This window comes from Gigantopelta aegis, chromosome 8 (assembly GCF_016097555.1).
Source record: "Gigantopelta aegis isolate Gae_Host chromosome 8, Gae_host_genome, whole genome shotgun sequence".
Taxonomy (NCBI): Eukaryota; Metazoa; Mollusca; class Gastropoda; order Neomphalida; family Peltospiridae; genus Gigantopelta; species Gigantopelta aegis.
The window spans coordinates 51,442,882-51,459,394 of NC_054706.1; the positions used below are offsets into that span (position 1 = coordinate 51,442,882).

A 16,513-nucleotide genomic window follows, 5' to 3' on the forward strand; every position below is an offset into this window, starting at 1 on the left:
TCAAAATGGCCACTGCCTTGGAGCAATATGTGAACACGGTGCAAAGTTTGTCATCCCAGGGTAATCTGCAGTGTATTTTTATTTTTAATTCAATAATCTCCTAATCTTATAATACATATTCAATAGAATTTCGTTTGATCTGACCACCTTAAGAAAGTAAAATCGCATATACTGAATAAGTTTAAAATTAAGTTGCAAGCAAATTCATTATTTCTGGAATTTTTTTTTTTTTTATTTGCTCCTGATGTTCATCTTTTTTTTAATTAACCAAAAACCCCAACCCCAAAACAAAAGAAAACAAAAACAATAATTAAAACAGTTACCACTACCAGGTGAGGTCATAGGTTTTAACATGCATATTCAGAACATAACACACCTCATGATCATGGGCACAGCCACAGGACAGGAGTTGACTTATGCCAGCTCCTCCATCCAGGACAGCTATCTGACACAGATTAGTATTTATATATGCAGGTAAATTTATTATAATTTTGCAGGGGCTGATCCAGGATTTGGTAAAAAAATGGGGATCACAAAATTCTAAAAAAACAGAGAAAAAAGAGGCAATTTAAGTTTGTCTACGGCAAATTAGCCACGTTTCTAAATAGAGCGAGAACTGTAGGGGCAGGTTTTTGGGCATTCCTGGGAAGGACTTTTCTTTGGCACTGTCACTAACCCTAACTCTATTTATGATAAGTATTTATAATGTTCTTTATATGTGACAGTGCCAAAGGAAAGTCCTACCACACCGCTAGCTGATAATGTTTTATAAGTCTACGTAAATGCATAATTTAGCACCCAAGATGCAGTTTTTATGAAAAATATGACCACTTTTGTAAGTGGTAATGTTCTAAACATAATGAAAGGTAACCCGAGTATTCTGCTGTTTGAGCGCTTGATAACTTTCAAGCGAAAACACAGAATTGCTGCCTGGGTTACAGTGGGTAGGCAAAGATTCCCACTCTATATAACAATAACCCTGTGTTTGATGTTAAATACCACTATATTGATAATTTTCAAGTTCACTGATAACAAATATTTCACATATTAACCACTAATACACATACTAGCAGGGCTCGCGCTGTCAGTAGCTAAATTAGCCATTGGCTAATTTTTACAAAAAATGGCTAATAAAATTTGCAAATGGCTAAAATTTTGGCTAAGCCATTTTCTGTCTTCTGATGTGAACAAACGGTTACATAATCTATCCGACACCTCAAGCATAATAATAATACCAAATATTCAATTAGCGTAATAGCGATCTCGCGACCGGTAACAAGAAACGGTGTCATGCAGAATTCAGCGTAGGCCTTACAATGTTTGCTTATTTTAATAATCACAGTTATTAATTTTAACGGCATGCATTCAACATGTATGACAGCAATGTCTGGCAGATTCGTAACTTGTTATTTTTACTTTGTAAAATCTTTGAACCAAAGTAATAAAAACAGACCAACAATGCATGTCAATTTGAATACACATGCTAGTTCAGGGCCGAAATACATGTAGGCTATCTCAAGAGCTGAGTTTAGCAAGCCCGAGTGAAAACAAAACGTTCGCAAGACTGTTTTGTGTGCTTCACGTTAAACCAAATGGACACGACGAACTCCAATCAAATAGTTTGCGAACGTTAGAAAGAACGTTCGTTGGCTGAACTGAGGACAGCTCTCGGTGCGAATATATGTCACGCTTCAGAGTCAGCTGATACCCGCGTGTCAAGAGACATCGTTGCGGACATTAAACAATACGATTACGCAAAAGTAAATTTTGATGTAAATTTGTAGAAAAACAATAGTTGTTCGCATCAATGAATACCTAACAGCAGTTTTTGTTTATTCCTTTGTCTTTGTTAATTTCGTACCTATGGTCGAGAGCACGCATGCAGATCACGATCGTGGGAAATGAACACTGAATAAAATTAATTTACAATAATCATATTTGTTAGATAATTTTAGATATAAATTTGTAAGACTGTGAGGTGACATTTAATAAGTTAGCTGGAATTTAAAAAGACCGTAAATTTTAATTTTATTAACGTTTTTTTTATTTTTATTAAAATTTTTTTCATAAATGGATTATACTGTGAAGTCGGCATTCCTAGCCGAGGTATTTTTCAAGCAGAAATCTTAACAAGCATTTAACACGACGCTGAAATCAACGGCAACATCATGGCACAAATTATGAAATTGTTTGGGGTGGGGAATTGATGGGTCACTTAAAAAACAGAAAGAAAAAAAGCTATTCAAACTAACAAAGATTGCTATTTAAAGAAATAATGAGCTCAATAATAATAATAAAGCTCTCAAATTTTTATTTGGGAAAAAAGGAAGAAAGAAAAAAATAACACCCTCCATAAACATCCACCCACCCCCATATTTCTGTATGTTTGTTAATTTAATGTCAAAGGCCTTAGGTGTGGGTGTATGGGGCACTGGCTTCAAACTGAAGATAATGCATTTGGCTAAAGCATCCAGGGTGAGCCCTGACTAGGAAGAAATCTGACAGCATCTCCTTTCATTAATGTTCCAGTTTTTGCTGTAGACATACATGTATCTCTGACTGAGAGCAATCATAACTGTCCAAATGTCCTTCTAGCTCTCGAACGGCGGAGTACTCTGGCTAAAATTAAATGAAAGGTTTATAATCATTTGTTACAGTGCAAACAAGTACCATTAACAGACGCAACATGTCCAACGAAAGTGGACACAAAAATCATACTCACCGTTTCTGTTACACAGCATTTATATACATTATATTAAACTGTTTTGGTTAAAAATCATAAATACATGTACTTCAGCAAAGAATGTATTTTTATTTATCAACAACAACTAGGGCAGCAAAATATTATTCTGATATAGTACCTGCAAGTATTTTATTAGGATGTTAATTAACAATATCAGTTACATTTAATTTCATACATGTAGTAATACCGTTTTTTTTCTTCTGTTTTTTCATTATTTTTGGCATTTATACATTTAAAGTTGCTTATTTTATTTGCAGTTTTATTTTATGTTTTTGCATTTTATAAGTTTAAAAAAATATCAGGATTAAAATGTACTTAGAATTATTCAGGGCTTCTAGAATTGTTTTTAAATCCACTAGCCATGGGATCAGTGATTTTAAAAATGTACTAGCCACAATTAAAAATCAACTGGCCCTACTTTACTTTATGTTAATACAATTTTACTAAATAACAGTAATAATCAAATATGTCACCTAAAGAGGGAGATAGAGCTTAAAAAACACTAACATTGGGGGGTTGGGGTGGGGTCAGGATATTTATATTTATAAAATAGATTTACTGCAACATTTGACTTCTTTTTCTCCCCCACTAGCCATCGGGCATGGCAATAGTAGTTATTTACTAGCCCAAGGTTGAATATCACTAACCATGGAAATGGGGCTAACCATCATCTAGAAGCCCTGTTATTGTAAAATGACTTTTATGTAATTTCAGGAAACTTCACGCAACTGTGTGAATTCATAAGCAAGAGTGCTGAAGTTTTGACGAAGAATGCTGCTCATCTTGACAATGTGTTGGCAACTCTGGATGTTCAGCAGCACTCATTGGGTATACTTGGAATATTGTGAGTTTGTCTTTTGTCCTTTGTTATAATTTTTCTCTGAAACCCACTGTTGTCAGTTAGATCAATGCAGAGAGAATTACAGTTACACGTATGTATTTTGATAGTTCTAGTGACATTTTGATTCACCTGTCTTTGAACCACTAAGAGGTCCAATATTCTTGAGCAGACTAGTACTTTCTGCAGCCCTGGATATGTTGATAAAAACACACACGTCATTGAGCAGACTAGTACTTTCTGCAGCCCTGGATATGTTGATAAAAACACTCAAGTCATTGAGCAGACTAGTACTTTCTGCAGCCCTGGATATGTTGATAAAAACACTCACGTCATTGAGCAGACTAGTACTTTCTGCAGCCCTGGATATGTTGATAAAAACACTCAAGTCATTGAGCAGACTAGTACTTTCTGCAGCCCTGGATATGTTGATAAAAACACTCACGTCATTGAGCAGACTAGTACTTTCTGCAGCCCTGGATATGTTGATAAAAACACACACGTCATTGAGCAGAGTAGTACTTTCTGCAGCCCTGGATATGTTGATAAAAACACTCAAGTCATTGAGCAGACTAGTACTTTCTGCAGCCCTGGATATGTTGATAAAAACACACACGTCATTGAGCAGACTAGTACTTTCTGCAGCCCTGGATATGTTAATAAAAACACTCAAGTCATTGAGCAGACTAGTACTTTCTGCAGCCCTGGATATGTTGATAAAAACACTCACGTCATTGAGCAGACTAGTACTTTCTGCAGCCCTGGATATGTTGATAAAAACACTCACGTCATTGAGCAGAGTAGTACTTTCTGCAGCCCTGGATATGTTGATAAAAAAACTCAAGTCATTGAGCAGGGCCAGCTCTGGCACTCGCCAAATTCGCCAATTGCAAATTTTAAAAACAATTGGCGAATTTTATTTTAATTTCACAAAATAATTTCATACATTTATTGCAATTTTTTTAGGAAATAACTGGAGTTTTTTTTCAGAATTTTTTTAATTTAATAAATAATTTGGCGAAATATTCTGCTCACCCAGAGCTAGGCTTGATTGAGGTCATTAAGAATAGAAATAATAAGTGAAAATTAAATTATATCTGACCATTGTCATATCATGTGACATAATGAGTTGATACTGAAGCGAAAAAACATTATTCGATAAGGAATAAGTTTTAAAAATGCATATATGTAACAGGATTGTAAAATTTGAACTTTAAAAAAACCCTCCTTGTAGTTCTATGCCTGGCAACAATTTATATAAAATTGTGTTTATATTGTGTCATAGACAATTATGTTATTATAAGATAGAGAGGTGAGAATGCAACTTGAAACGAAATAAAATATATTGTTATTAGAACTTTTGCAACTATTTTGTGAAATTAAGGTTTCTTTGACTTAGTCAAAGGCTAGATGTGGTAACATTAAGGAACATTAAATTTGATCATTCTTAGATTATCTTCCAATTCACTGGTCTGTAAAGTTTTAATATGGGATGTTTTTATTGCAGATGTGTAAAGTATAACCTTCCTCACATCCCAGACTTTGAAACACTATATGTTCAGACCCAGGAGTTTATTGTGACATGCAATGGAGAGCAAGTTAGATATGCAACAGACAGCTGTGAGTTATATGTCACAACCTACATCAAATATAGAATTATATAGCACCCCAAATAGTCAAATGATATAAGATGCAGTTCTTAAAAAAAATATTAAGCAATTAATATATTATGCTGTTTTGTGAGCAAAATATTAAATATTAAAAAATAATATATGTAAAATATATTTTTTCATATTCAAATCTATTGAACTGTTCCCAAGGTTTCCTGCTGAATCTTGAATGAAAGTTATATGTTCTAATTGGTAATATAATTTTATATTTCATATAAACCAGATGTTCTATTATTTCAAACAGTTGCTGATCTTTGCCATAAATTCACACACAACCTGGTTGACAAAAAACAAGTAAGTAATAATAAAATAAAAGTAATAAAATTAGTTAATCTTGACTGGTTTTGATGTCTAGTCATCTGCAGACCTGACAATTATTAAACATTAAGTATTCATTCATTCATTCATTCATTCAACCAACAGTACCACCACCAGATATTTTTAATGTGCTCATTTCATAAACAGGACAACACTTACAACCACCTGTAATATACCAGTCATGTTTAACATTTAGTATCCGATGATTAATCAGTCAAGATGCTCTAGTGATGTCGTAAAACACAACAAGCTTTAACTTTCTATATGGTGGCATTGTCACAAATAATAATTATAGTGTTACATATGTTGGGTGTGCTAAAACAAGTTTTCTTTGTTGGTGAAGTAATGTACAATATACAAATGTTGTTTTTTTTTCCACATATTTTTCAGCCTCTACGTGGTATATCCATTCTTACAAAAGCCATACAGAAAATTCAGCTGTTTCCCAGTCAGCTGACTTCAATACACTCTGATCTGTGTCAGGTAAACTACCAATAATAGTGTTGGTATCTTTCGTGTTTATTTAAAAATATAGTATGACTATTGTTTTGTACATTCCTGGATAGCATTTTGTAAAGTTAAAAACAAATACAGGTTTTTTTTAGGATGTTCTTGTGTGCATTATTATTATGTTGATTATTTTTCACACAGAAAATAAAAATGTAAATGAATGCATCTTTGAATAAGAAATAAATAGGCAAAATAATTTATTTGAAAACATTGCTTTAAAATTGTCTCATTTGAGCAAACAGTGAAAAGGGAGTCATCAGTGAATAGAAATGTAAAACGTAACTGATATTTAAATAAGAAATTGAAATAATAATATCCATTCAGAAATTAATTATTGTACATGTGTGTCTCGTCTAAAAAGTTTAGACTATTTTAAAATACATACGATTTTATTTTAGATATTAGCTATTAAATAAGAAATTGAAATAATAATAACCATTCAGAAATTAATTGTTGTGCATGTGTGTCTCGTCCAAAAAGTTTAGACTATTTTAATATACATAGTATTTTATTTTAGATATTAGCTATTAAATAAGAAATTGAAATAATAATAACCATTCAGAAATTAATTATTGTACATTTGTGTCTCATCCAAAAAGTTTAGACTATTTTAAAATACATAGGATTTTATTTTAGATATTAGCTCTTACACTAAGGGATGCTTCATTATTGAATCATCGTGTTTGGTGATATTGCAATTAATATTATCTGCCTAGTGGGTCTGCTGCAATTTTCTTTCTTTACATGGGTGCATTTTTCTTTTTCTCTCTGTGTGATGGATAGTTAAAATTGCTGCTTCAGTTCTAATACAGCTCTAAGGTTAACATTGTTTTGTTTTCCAGCTATGTTTGCTCTCTAAGAATCTGAAGCCAGCTTTACAATTTCTGGATAGTGATATCACCGATCTCAGCAGAGAGGTATGGCTTTTATTATCTACTCTGACAATTAAACTAACAGTTTAAACATTATAACTAGTAGTTTTAAACTGATGGCAGTGATGGCTGTCACTTTTAAACTTTTTAAAAGTAATGTCTATGGTGCATTTTTTGTGGTTCTCAGAAACAATAGTCAATATTCACTGTAGATAAAAGCACATTAGTGGTCAATTATGCATACACATTACAAATCATTATACATACACTTGCTATAGATAAAGTACAAAAAAACAACTTTTATTTACTTATTACTCGGGTAAATATCCACTCTCACACACAGCACACTAATAACTGATGTACATCATGCACACACATTTGAAGATCTTTTGACAGTTGTAGCTGAATAAACTCAATAGCCCTTCTGTATACTCCTTTATGACATAAAATATGATGATTGTACTGCAGGGTGGACAATATGATGCAAAGGACTTTCTTCTGTATTTCTACTATGGTGGCATGATTTACACAGCTCTGAAACAGTACAAAAGAGGTCTTTATTTCTTTGAGATTGTAAGTACATATTGTATTCTGGTTCCATTGTATGCTAAATAATTAGATATATTAATATATAATGGATTTTTATGTATCTGCATCATTGGGTTTTCTGATTTCTTCCATACATTTGTATTATATTACACATGACAGCTGTCTCACGGCTAGCTCTGCCACTCACCAAATTCGCCAATTGTGAATTTTAGGAACAATTTGCAAATTTTATTTTGATTTGGCGAAAACATTTCATGTAATAATTGTTATTTTGTTAAAAAAGAACAGTGGATTTTGCATATTTGAAGATAATATGGTGAAGTGTTTTGCTCACTCAGAGCTAGCCCTGTGTCTGAACACAAGTTATTGTAGCAAAGCACTCCTTACACTGAGGCAGGTTTTTGCAGTAAAATTATTTGAATCTGAGTTTTGTTATTTCTTTGATATGTATCCACGTGCATAATTCACAAATATCTCTTTAGCTCTCGTAAGCAACATTGCATCATTCTTGGAAGTCTTTTTGCATTGTACACAAAGTTGTAAGTGTTTAGAGAATTGGGTGAATTGTTTGATAACTATCACTGTTTTTGTTTATCTAATAGACAATGCATTGACCTTAAGTCATTTCAGATAATTTAAACTTTTGGTAATAAATAACCTGTTTGCATACTATGCTATATTAACTTGCTTTCGGATACTGAAATGAACTATTTATCCTGTTTTGCTTATTGATGTGTGTTGTTGTTGAGAGCAGTTATAATAACATACCCCATTTGGGTCATTTCAAGTAAATATTGAGTAATAAATATCGATTTGGAATTTATACAGTATTACTGTTCATATTGTCTCTTCAAAATATTTGCTGTTTTTTTGCTTATTATTTCTTATTAATATATACATGTACGCTGTAAGCAATCACCACACCCACCTTGGGTCTTTTCAAATAAACACTTAATACTAAATATCCTTTTAATATTAGTGATTTGTATACAAATATTCAAATGAATTATTCCGGATATCTGATGATGTTTGTGTATTGATGGGTGTGTTGTAGGCAGTCACCACACCCAGCATGGCTGTGAGCCACATCATGATGGAGTCCTATAAGAAGTTCATCCTGCTCTCACTCATTGTCCATGGTAAAGTAAGTACATGTATCGCTTATATTAGTGATATATTTATTATATATATCTACAAGTACGTGTGTATTTTATGGTAGTGTTATATATTTATAATGTATTTAGTGATGTATGTTCCAACATCTCTAAAATTTGAATTTGTCTTTATCTTTAAAATAGATCTTTTATTCAAATATAACTATTTTTACATAAATTATGTTGACAATGGCAGATAGATCTCAATTAAAATTGACATTTTAATGTATTGTTTAAATCACTTGTATTGTATACACAAAACTGCTGTTTTTCCGAAAAAAATATCCTACCAGTATTTGGTCATACATATATCAGTTTATATCACATTCATGCAAGTAGCTCTCTCTCTCTTTTGTAGATACCAAATCTTCCAAAATATACTTCTCAAGTGGTACCAAGATATATCAAGGTAAAGTCGACCTTTCTTTTTTTGGAATAAACTTTTAACTGTTCAGTACACCTAAAATGTTTGAAACACTACAATATGTAACTCAGAGAGTTTGATTGTGTTACAGTTTTAGTACAAGCAATATGGCATTCTCAAAGGAGTAGTTCACATTTGTTAATTAAAGTTTGTTTTGTTTTAACAATACCACTAGATAGAGCACATTCATTATTAATCATCTTTTGGCTATTGGATGTCAAATATTTTACATTTCTGACATAATATGGTGTTAGTGGAAACCTGCTACATTTTTGCATTAGCAAAACCATGGCCTTTGATACACTGTTAACATATGTCCTGGACAGACAGCCCAGATAGCTAAGATGTTTATTCAGGACAGCATTCTTGAAACTAAACATAAAAATTAAATTAAAAATGAGAAGAAAATATAATTAATTATTTAATATAAATTTTATGCTTATGTGATTTATATTACAGAAAGCAGATTGAGTTCAGTTCATATGTAATATTTTTATTTTACATTATGTTAGTATACATATAGTATACACATTTATTTTTAATAACAAATGATGCTTTTTTTTCCTTCGCTTCAGCCATTATGCCAGGCCTATCATGATCTAGCCAATGCCTATGGAACGAATAACCCATCAGAACTACGTGCAGCAGTCTCCAAAAATACAGAGGTTTATACTAGGGTAAGACATTTAAAATGGGCTCACCATAAAGTTTTGTGCTTAGATCTTCAAAGCATTTTTACATTTAATTCCATTTCTTGTAAATTACAAGTGCATAACCAAACATTTGACATACAATACATGTCAACAATAATGATCATATAACTGATAATGTTTTAGGTAAGACATATTGCATTATGATGCATTGATTTGTAGAGTATACAATATTCAGTCTCTTGACCGCATTAGTCGAGTCTACCCTAATTCGCACTTTATAACGAGATGACATAGGTTATGAATTTTCTCTTCTTTTTTTTTCAGGACACCAATTATGGTCTAGTTAAGCAGTGCATGATATCAATATACAAGAAAAATATTCAAAGGCTGACAAAGGTATGTGTTAATAGTAATTTTGTGTTTATTATGTTTCTTCGTCTGCCTTGCTGCTGTATTAGTTTCTGTCTGCTGATAGGGGAAAATAAATTGACTCTAAGCTCAACATATACACATGTAAACCTGAAGTACATCTTTATGGTTAAGAGCACCATGAATTTGCCCGAGGTGCTTACATCACAGGATCGAATCACCTTGGTGGATCCATTCAACCGATTTTTTTTTTTTTTTCATTCCAACCAGTGAACCACCACTGGTCAGAGGCTGTGGTTTGTATATTCCTGTCTGTGGGAAAGTGCATATAAAAGATCCCTTGCTACTAATGGAAAAATGTAGCAGGTTTCCTCTCTAAGACTCTATGTCAGAGTTATCAAATGTTTGACATCCAATAGCTGATGATCAATTTATCAATTTGCTAAAGTGGTGTTGTTAAACAAAACAAACTTTCTTTCCAAGTTTTTGTCATCTGTTTAAATTATAAAATTGGTTGCAGCTTTTATTTGAATATGTGTGACTGATTTCTTCCAATAAACCATGGAGCCATTATACATACACAATTGTTGAATATATTATGGGTATTGTTTTTACTATCTTGGTTAATATTTTCTTTGCTTACAGACATTCCTCACCTTGTCCCTGACAGACATGGCCAACAGAGTTCAACTGTCTGGTTTCAAAGAAGCAGAAAAATATGTGTTACACATGGTTAGTTATTACATGCATATCTTTTATACCAATTATCCTGACATTAAATTGTAATGAATGTAACAGAAATTTAATTATATCAGCTTTTTATCAGCTGTGAAGAGCTAGCAGTAAGCACATGATTTTTCATTATTATAAAGTTTACAAAACTGTATTCCAAACATTCCAGAGATTATAAGAACACTGAATAAATGTTACAAACTTCTATTAAGAAAACTTTGAAAAATTAGAAAAATTAAATGCTACAATATTATATATAGTCCGCCCCATCCTCCTACACAAATGTTTTTTGTAAATAATTTCATTTTGGTTTGACGTAAGAAGAAAAGTAAAAGTGTTTTAGCTTGTCCAATTTAGAAAACAACTGGCTCAGAAATAAATAACTTGTAGTAAATTACATAGTATGAAAAAAGGCGTTCCCTCTTGGACGAACTATAATATGTTATTGCACATTTATCCACGTAAGTAATAGGAGGGAGTAAAATATTAGTTTTAAGCATTGAAACAAAATTAAATTGAATAAATTGTCTGTTTCAGATTGAAGATGGTGAAATCTTTGCCACAATAAATCAGAAAGATGGCATGGTTCGTTTCCATGACAATCCAGAAAAGTACAACAGTTCTTCTACATTATTACATGTGGACCAAGAGGTAACCAACTGATTTCTGCTTTTTAGAGTCAAATAAAGTACTGCTCACCAGAACTCAAAATGGGACAACCACCATGACTGCCAATAAACCACTTGTTTCTTTTGCTGATGTGACGTTTTTGGTGTAATGCTGACTTTAATTTGGTTTTGCTTTGAACATTGAAGGGGTCGGATTTAGCTCAGTCATTTGAGCATTTGCCTGAGATACTTGCATCGCAAGATCGAATATCACCTTGGTGGATCCATTCAACTGATTGTTTTTTTTCTTGTTCCAACCAGTGCATCACAACTGGTTGAAGGCCGTGGTGTGTGCGTTCCTGTCTGTGGGGGAAGTGCATATAAAAGACCCCTTGCTGCTAATGGGAAAATGTAGCGGGTTTCCTCTGATGACTTGAGTCAGAATTACCAAATGTTTGACATCCAGTACCCGATGATTAATAAATCAATGTGCTCTAGTAGTGTCGTTAAACAAAACAAACTTCTTGCTTGAACACTGAAGGCTACACATGACCGTTTACTGTTTACACCCAGTTGTAAAATGCATATTGTTTGAAATTTGGCTTTATAATGCTTCATAATTTCAAAACTATTATGAAAATTAATCGACAGAGGTATTTATCTAGGAAAGTCAATTTCATTTGTCTCATTCACTGTATAGCCAAAAACAATCATAGTAATCAATTATTTTGCAATGGGTGTTATTGGTCTTGTTATTTCATTTTTTCTCGTTCCAGCCAGTGCACCACAACTGGTCAAAGGCCATGGTATATACTTTCCTGTCTGTGGGAAAGTGCATATAAAAGATCCCTTTTTGCATTAGGAAAAATGTAGTGGGTTTTCTCTGATGACTACAAGTCAGAATTAATCAATGTGCTTTAGTGGTGGTGTTAAACCAAACTTTACTAAATGTTTGACATCCAATAGCTGATGATTAATTAATCCAATGTTTCTCTAATGGTGTCATTAAACAAAACAAACTTTAACTTCTGTTATTTCAGATGCAAAAGTGTATGCGGCTTGATGAAAAACTGAAAGAAATGGACCGAGAAATCTCAGTTAACCCACAGTATGTTCAGAAGGTAATGAGTAAATACATGTCTTGCATGTTGTATCCAACATCATGTTCATATTTTAATAGTAAATACATTATATTTCTTAGCACAGAGATTCATATCCATCACAATGCTGTTAATTTCTCTTTAGTCTCCTACTGGTCCAACTGAGGGGGACAGTAGGTTTTATCTCCATCTGTCTATCTTTCCCACATAGTTTTTCTATATATATTTTTTATATTGCAATGCTTCAAGATATTGAGCTGACGTTTTATGTGTAGCTTTATAATGTAACATAAATAAATTTGGAATTTATGGGGTTTTACTCATTTTTGGCAGAGTTATTGCCCTTGAACTTAGGAGATTGAAAATTGTTGTTGGGGCCCAGTAGAGAACTTGTATTGCTTTAGCAGTACTCTCATAATGCTTGTTCTATCTTAACCTGGCCGTAATATATTTCCCCCACCTGGCTGTAACATTTCTGTGCGAAACTAGGGGTGTTATAAAAACATTCAGTTACGTGGAAAATGAGGTATAAAATATTCCACTTTCTTTAATTAATACTTTGGAGGAGTGGTTATAGTATTCATATTTATGGATTATAATTTGATTGATGTATTGCATATAATTCTCATTTTTGCAACAGTAATTCGGAGATTGTATTTGGAAGCTATATTTTATGTACAGGAACTGTTGTTCTTTTGACATTTGCTGTACACTCACTCAATGTCTGTTTTTAGTAACATCCCCAGTCTTTAATTTTCATAATTTTATTGATGTATTGCTTATAGTATTTTTAGCCACATAAAAACTGTTCCTATTATGACAATATATTATTTTGTTAAATTTATTTTTTTCCAGAGTTCTAGTTCCCATGAAGATGACTTACCTGGTTCATCGAAAGGTCAAGGTTATTGAAGAAAAATTAATCGGAAATCCTGATGTGACATTGTTGATTAATTTATACAAAGTCTGATGTGATGAGGCAATATGAACACATGTTAAACTTAAAAGGCAACACTTGTAAAAAAGACGCATTTGCCCACTACATGGAACTGTTCACTGTGCCATATTTTCCCCATCATTCATCATTAGAAACTCTTTAATTTATAGTTATCGGTGGACATAAATAATTGAGATAACTCTTGGTGTATCGTGTCTTTAATAAAACAGTTTGCCAGGGTTGTCCATTGGAATCTTCCCAAGGTGCTTATGTTTATATCATTAGTCAGAATTTAGCTGCTTACTGATAACATCAAATCATGTACAATGTGAATATATATTTATCTTGTTTCTTTTTAATACTAGAAGGGTAAAAATAAATATTGGAATATGTCCACCACAAAATTGTAAGAACATTAGGTGTTTGTTTTTGTTTTTTTAATCATTTGCCAAATGTATTTCTGTTCATCCTGATGTTTGTAATAACCCCAAATGCATTTTGTTCAAAACTGAAAAAGCTGCATAGGCGGAACGTAGCCCAGTGGTAAAGCAGTCGGTTTGGGATCAATCCCTGTTAGTTGATCCATTGGGCTATTTCTTGTTCCAGCCAGTGCACCATGACTGGTATATCAAAGGCTGTGGTATATGCTATCCTGCGTGTGGGATGGTGCATATAAAACATCCCTTGCTACTAATGGAAAAGTGTAGCGGGTTTCGTCTCTGAGACTGTATGTCAAAATTACCAAGTGTTTGACATCCAAAAGCCGATGATTAATAAATCAATGTGCTCTATTGGTGTAATTAAACAAAACAAGCTTTTCTTTACATCAGGAAATGGACAGTGTCAGTGACAGGGCTAGTTCTATGGCTTGCTAAATTCATCAATTGCAAAGTAAAAGAAAACTGGCACATTTTATTTTAATTTGGCAAAATAATTTCTTGCAATGATAAGATATTTTATTGCAAAAATATGTGGGTCTCTGTAGTGACTGAACTTACATAGATCATTTTTTAATTTTTTTTTTTTTAATTTGGTGAAAGAATTTTTTGTGATAATACAATATTTTATTGAAAAAAAAAGTGTGTCTCTGTGGTGATTGAAATTTCATAGATAATGAGGCAAAAAAGTTCTGTTCACACAGAGATAGCCATGAGTGACAGAAAAAGCCACGATGTTCATCAGTTCTCTCCACCTGTGCACTACATTTGCAACAGTCTAGAATTCATTTGTTTGTCTGAAACGGCTTTTAAAACTATATATAGACATAGTATTCCAAGTAGTTGTGCCTTTACTCTTGTGTACTTAGTGTGACATTTGAAAAATAAATTGCGTTAAATAAACATTTTGAAAGTCCTCATACCTAGCTGTTGGGTACCAGTATATAATTACATACATTGATATAGTTGTTCAAATCGTATCCAACATAATTATGCTCATGGCTACTTTTCAGAAGTACACCAATGACCTTTCTGGGTCCGTGTATATAAAACTTTAAAAGTTTAGACTAAAATATTTTATAATGTTGCATGCATGCACATTAAAGTCATGACCTTAAAGTCTCTGACCGTATTAATATCTCGAGTCCAGACACTAAAACTGATTATAACTTTACCACTAGGCTAGTTACTGAGTAATACCAATTAATATTTTTGTAAAATTAGCATCATGCCAGTTCGTTGTAAACAAGTTTTCTGGAATATACTTGTTTTGCTATTACTTTATGTGAAAACTTTGTGCGCAGATATTTTGTTACCATGTAAATAAAAAGATTTGTATATAATTTTTGTTGTTCTGTCTGATATTGCTAGTGCTAATGGCATCTGCATGATGATGCTGTATTGCAAATCTGACCATTTGGTGTCTAGCACAGGATTTTGTATTGGGGAGGGGGGCAACCCACACTATATATGTATGTATGATTTTATAAAATTTATTAATATTAAAAAAAAATTAAAGTTTGATGGGGAGGGGGGCATAGCCCCCGGCCCCCCCCCCCCCCCCCCCTACGGCACAGCACATGGTTATTTTGACATTTAAGTCAATATAGAAAAAGAAAACCTGCTGCTGCCACATAGGCTACTGCTAACAATAAAACATCAAGGATCTTTTGTATGTACTATCCCATAGATAAGAGAGTGCATACCACAACCTTTGATGTACCAGTCACAGGGTATTGGATGGGACGGGGTGGGGGAAAACCAGAGACCATTCAGGACGATTGATCTTGCAACTCATATCTCAGGTGAGTGCTCTACCAATGAGCCACATCCCCAGAACAAACAAAAACAACAAAAATCACTCCTAACATCACCTACTATACATCGTTTCATTCAATTTAGAAAAGTAATTAATTCTGAATTGGCCCCTCTTAAACGTGGGAGTTAACAGTCTGATAACTTCTGCTCTCTCCCCCCCCCCCCCCCCCCCCCCCCCCCCCCCTAAAATCTTGGCTAAGCAATTAACCTATATGAGTAGGCTACAAATTTGTCCTGCCATTTGTGGTGGTGGTGGAATTTCGGGGGAGGGTGCACAAATAATATCTTTACCTTTGTTTATATAGGGTTGGACAGAAAAACGTGTATTTTTGCATTCGAGAGGAGGCCTCGGGTTCCACCAGTTTCTACGTGTCTGATGCAGAATACACAGGCCTAAAATGACTTGAGTAAATTCGTAAATGTGGTCAGCTGCAAGTGATATAACAAGTAATTTATTGCTGTTACTGCCTTATTGAAGAACAGTCTGAAAACTGCATAATGTTTTAAAATATAATTTATTAATTTTCTTTTGACACGTAAAGATTGTACAGACCAATTACGCGCCCACCAAAAAAATTACATCCAAATAGTTTCATTTACTATTTATTATATAGCATAATCTATTATTTATTTATTTATTTTCACTTTATATACATATTATTACAAAATACAATAGGCCTAAGGGTGACCGACAAGTTAATCTATACCCGATCTCACACTCGCAGATGATTAAAATCTTATTTAAAAAAAATATTTATAGTAGGTCTATAATATATGATAT

General features: G+C 33.0%; 1 protein-coding gene across 1 annotated transcript; it reads left to right on the forward strand.

Annotated features, from left to right (window-relative positions):
- LOC121378717 (COP9 signalosome complex subunit 3-like) lies at positions 1 to 14,126 on the forward strand. Its single transcript, XM_041507004.1, has 15 exons — positions 1 to 60; positions 3,458 to 3,587; positions 5,089 to 5,201; positions 5,496 to 5,545; positions 5,960 to 6,052; positions 6,922 to 6,996; positions 7,420 to 7,524; positions 8,555 to 8,644; positions 9,013 to 9,063; positions 9,654 to 9,755; positions 10,056 to 10,127; positions 10,746 to 10,832; positions 11,370 to 11,483; positions 12,481 to 12,561; positions 13,396 to 14,126. The coding sequence occupies exons 1-15, from the start codon at positions 6 to 8 to the stop codon at positions 13,450 to 13,452; spliced, it is 1,275 nt and encodes a 424-aa protein (XP_041362938.1). The 5' UTR covers positions 1 to 5; the 3' UTR covers positions 13,453 to 14,126.
- The last annotated feature ends 2,387 nt before the right edge of the window (positions 14,127 to 16,513 follow it).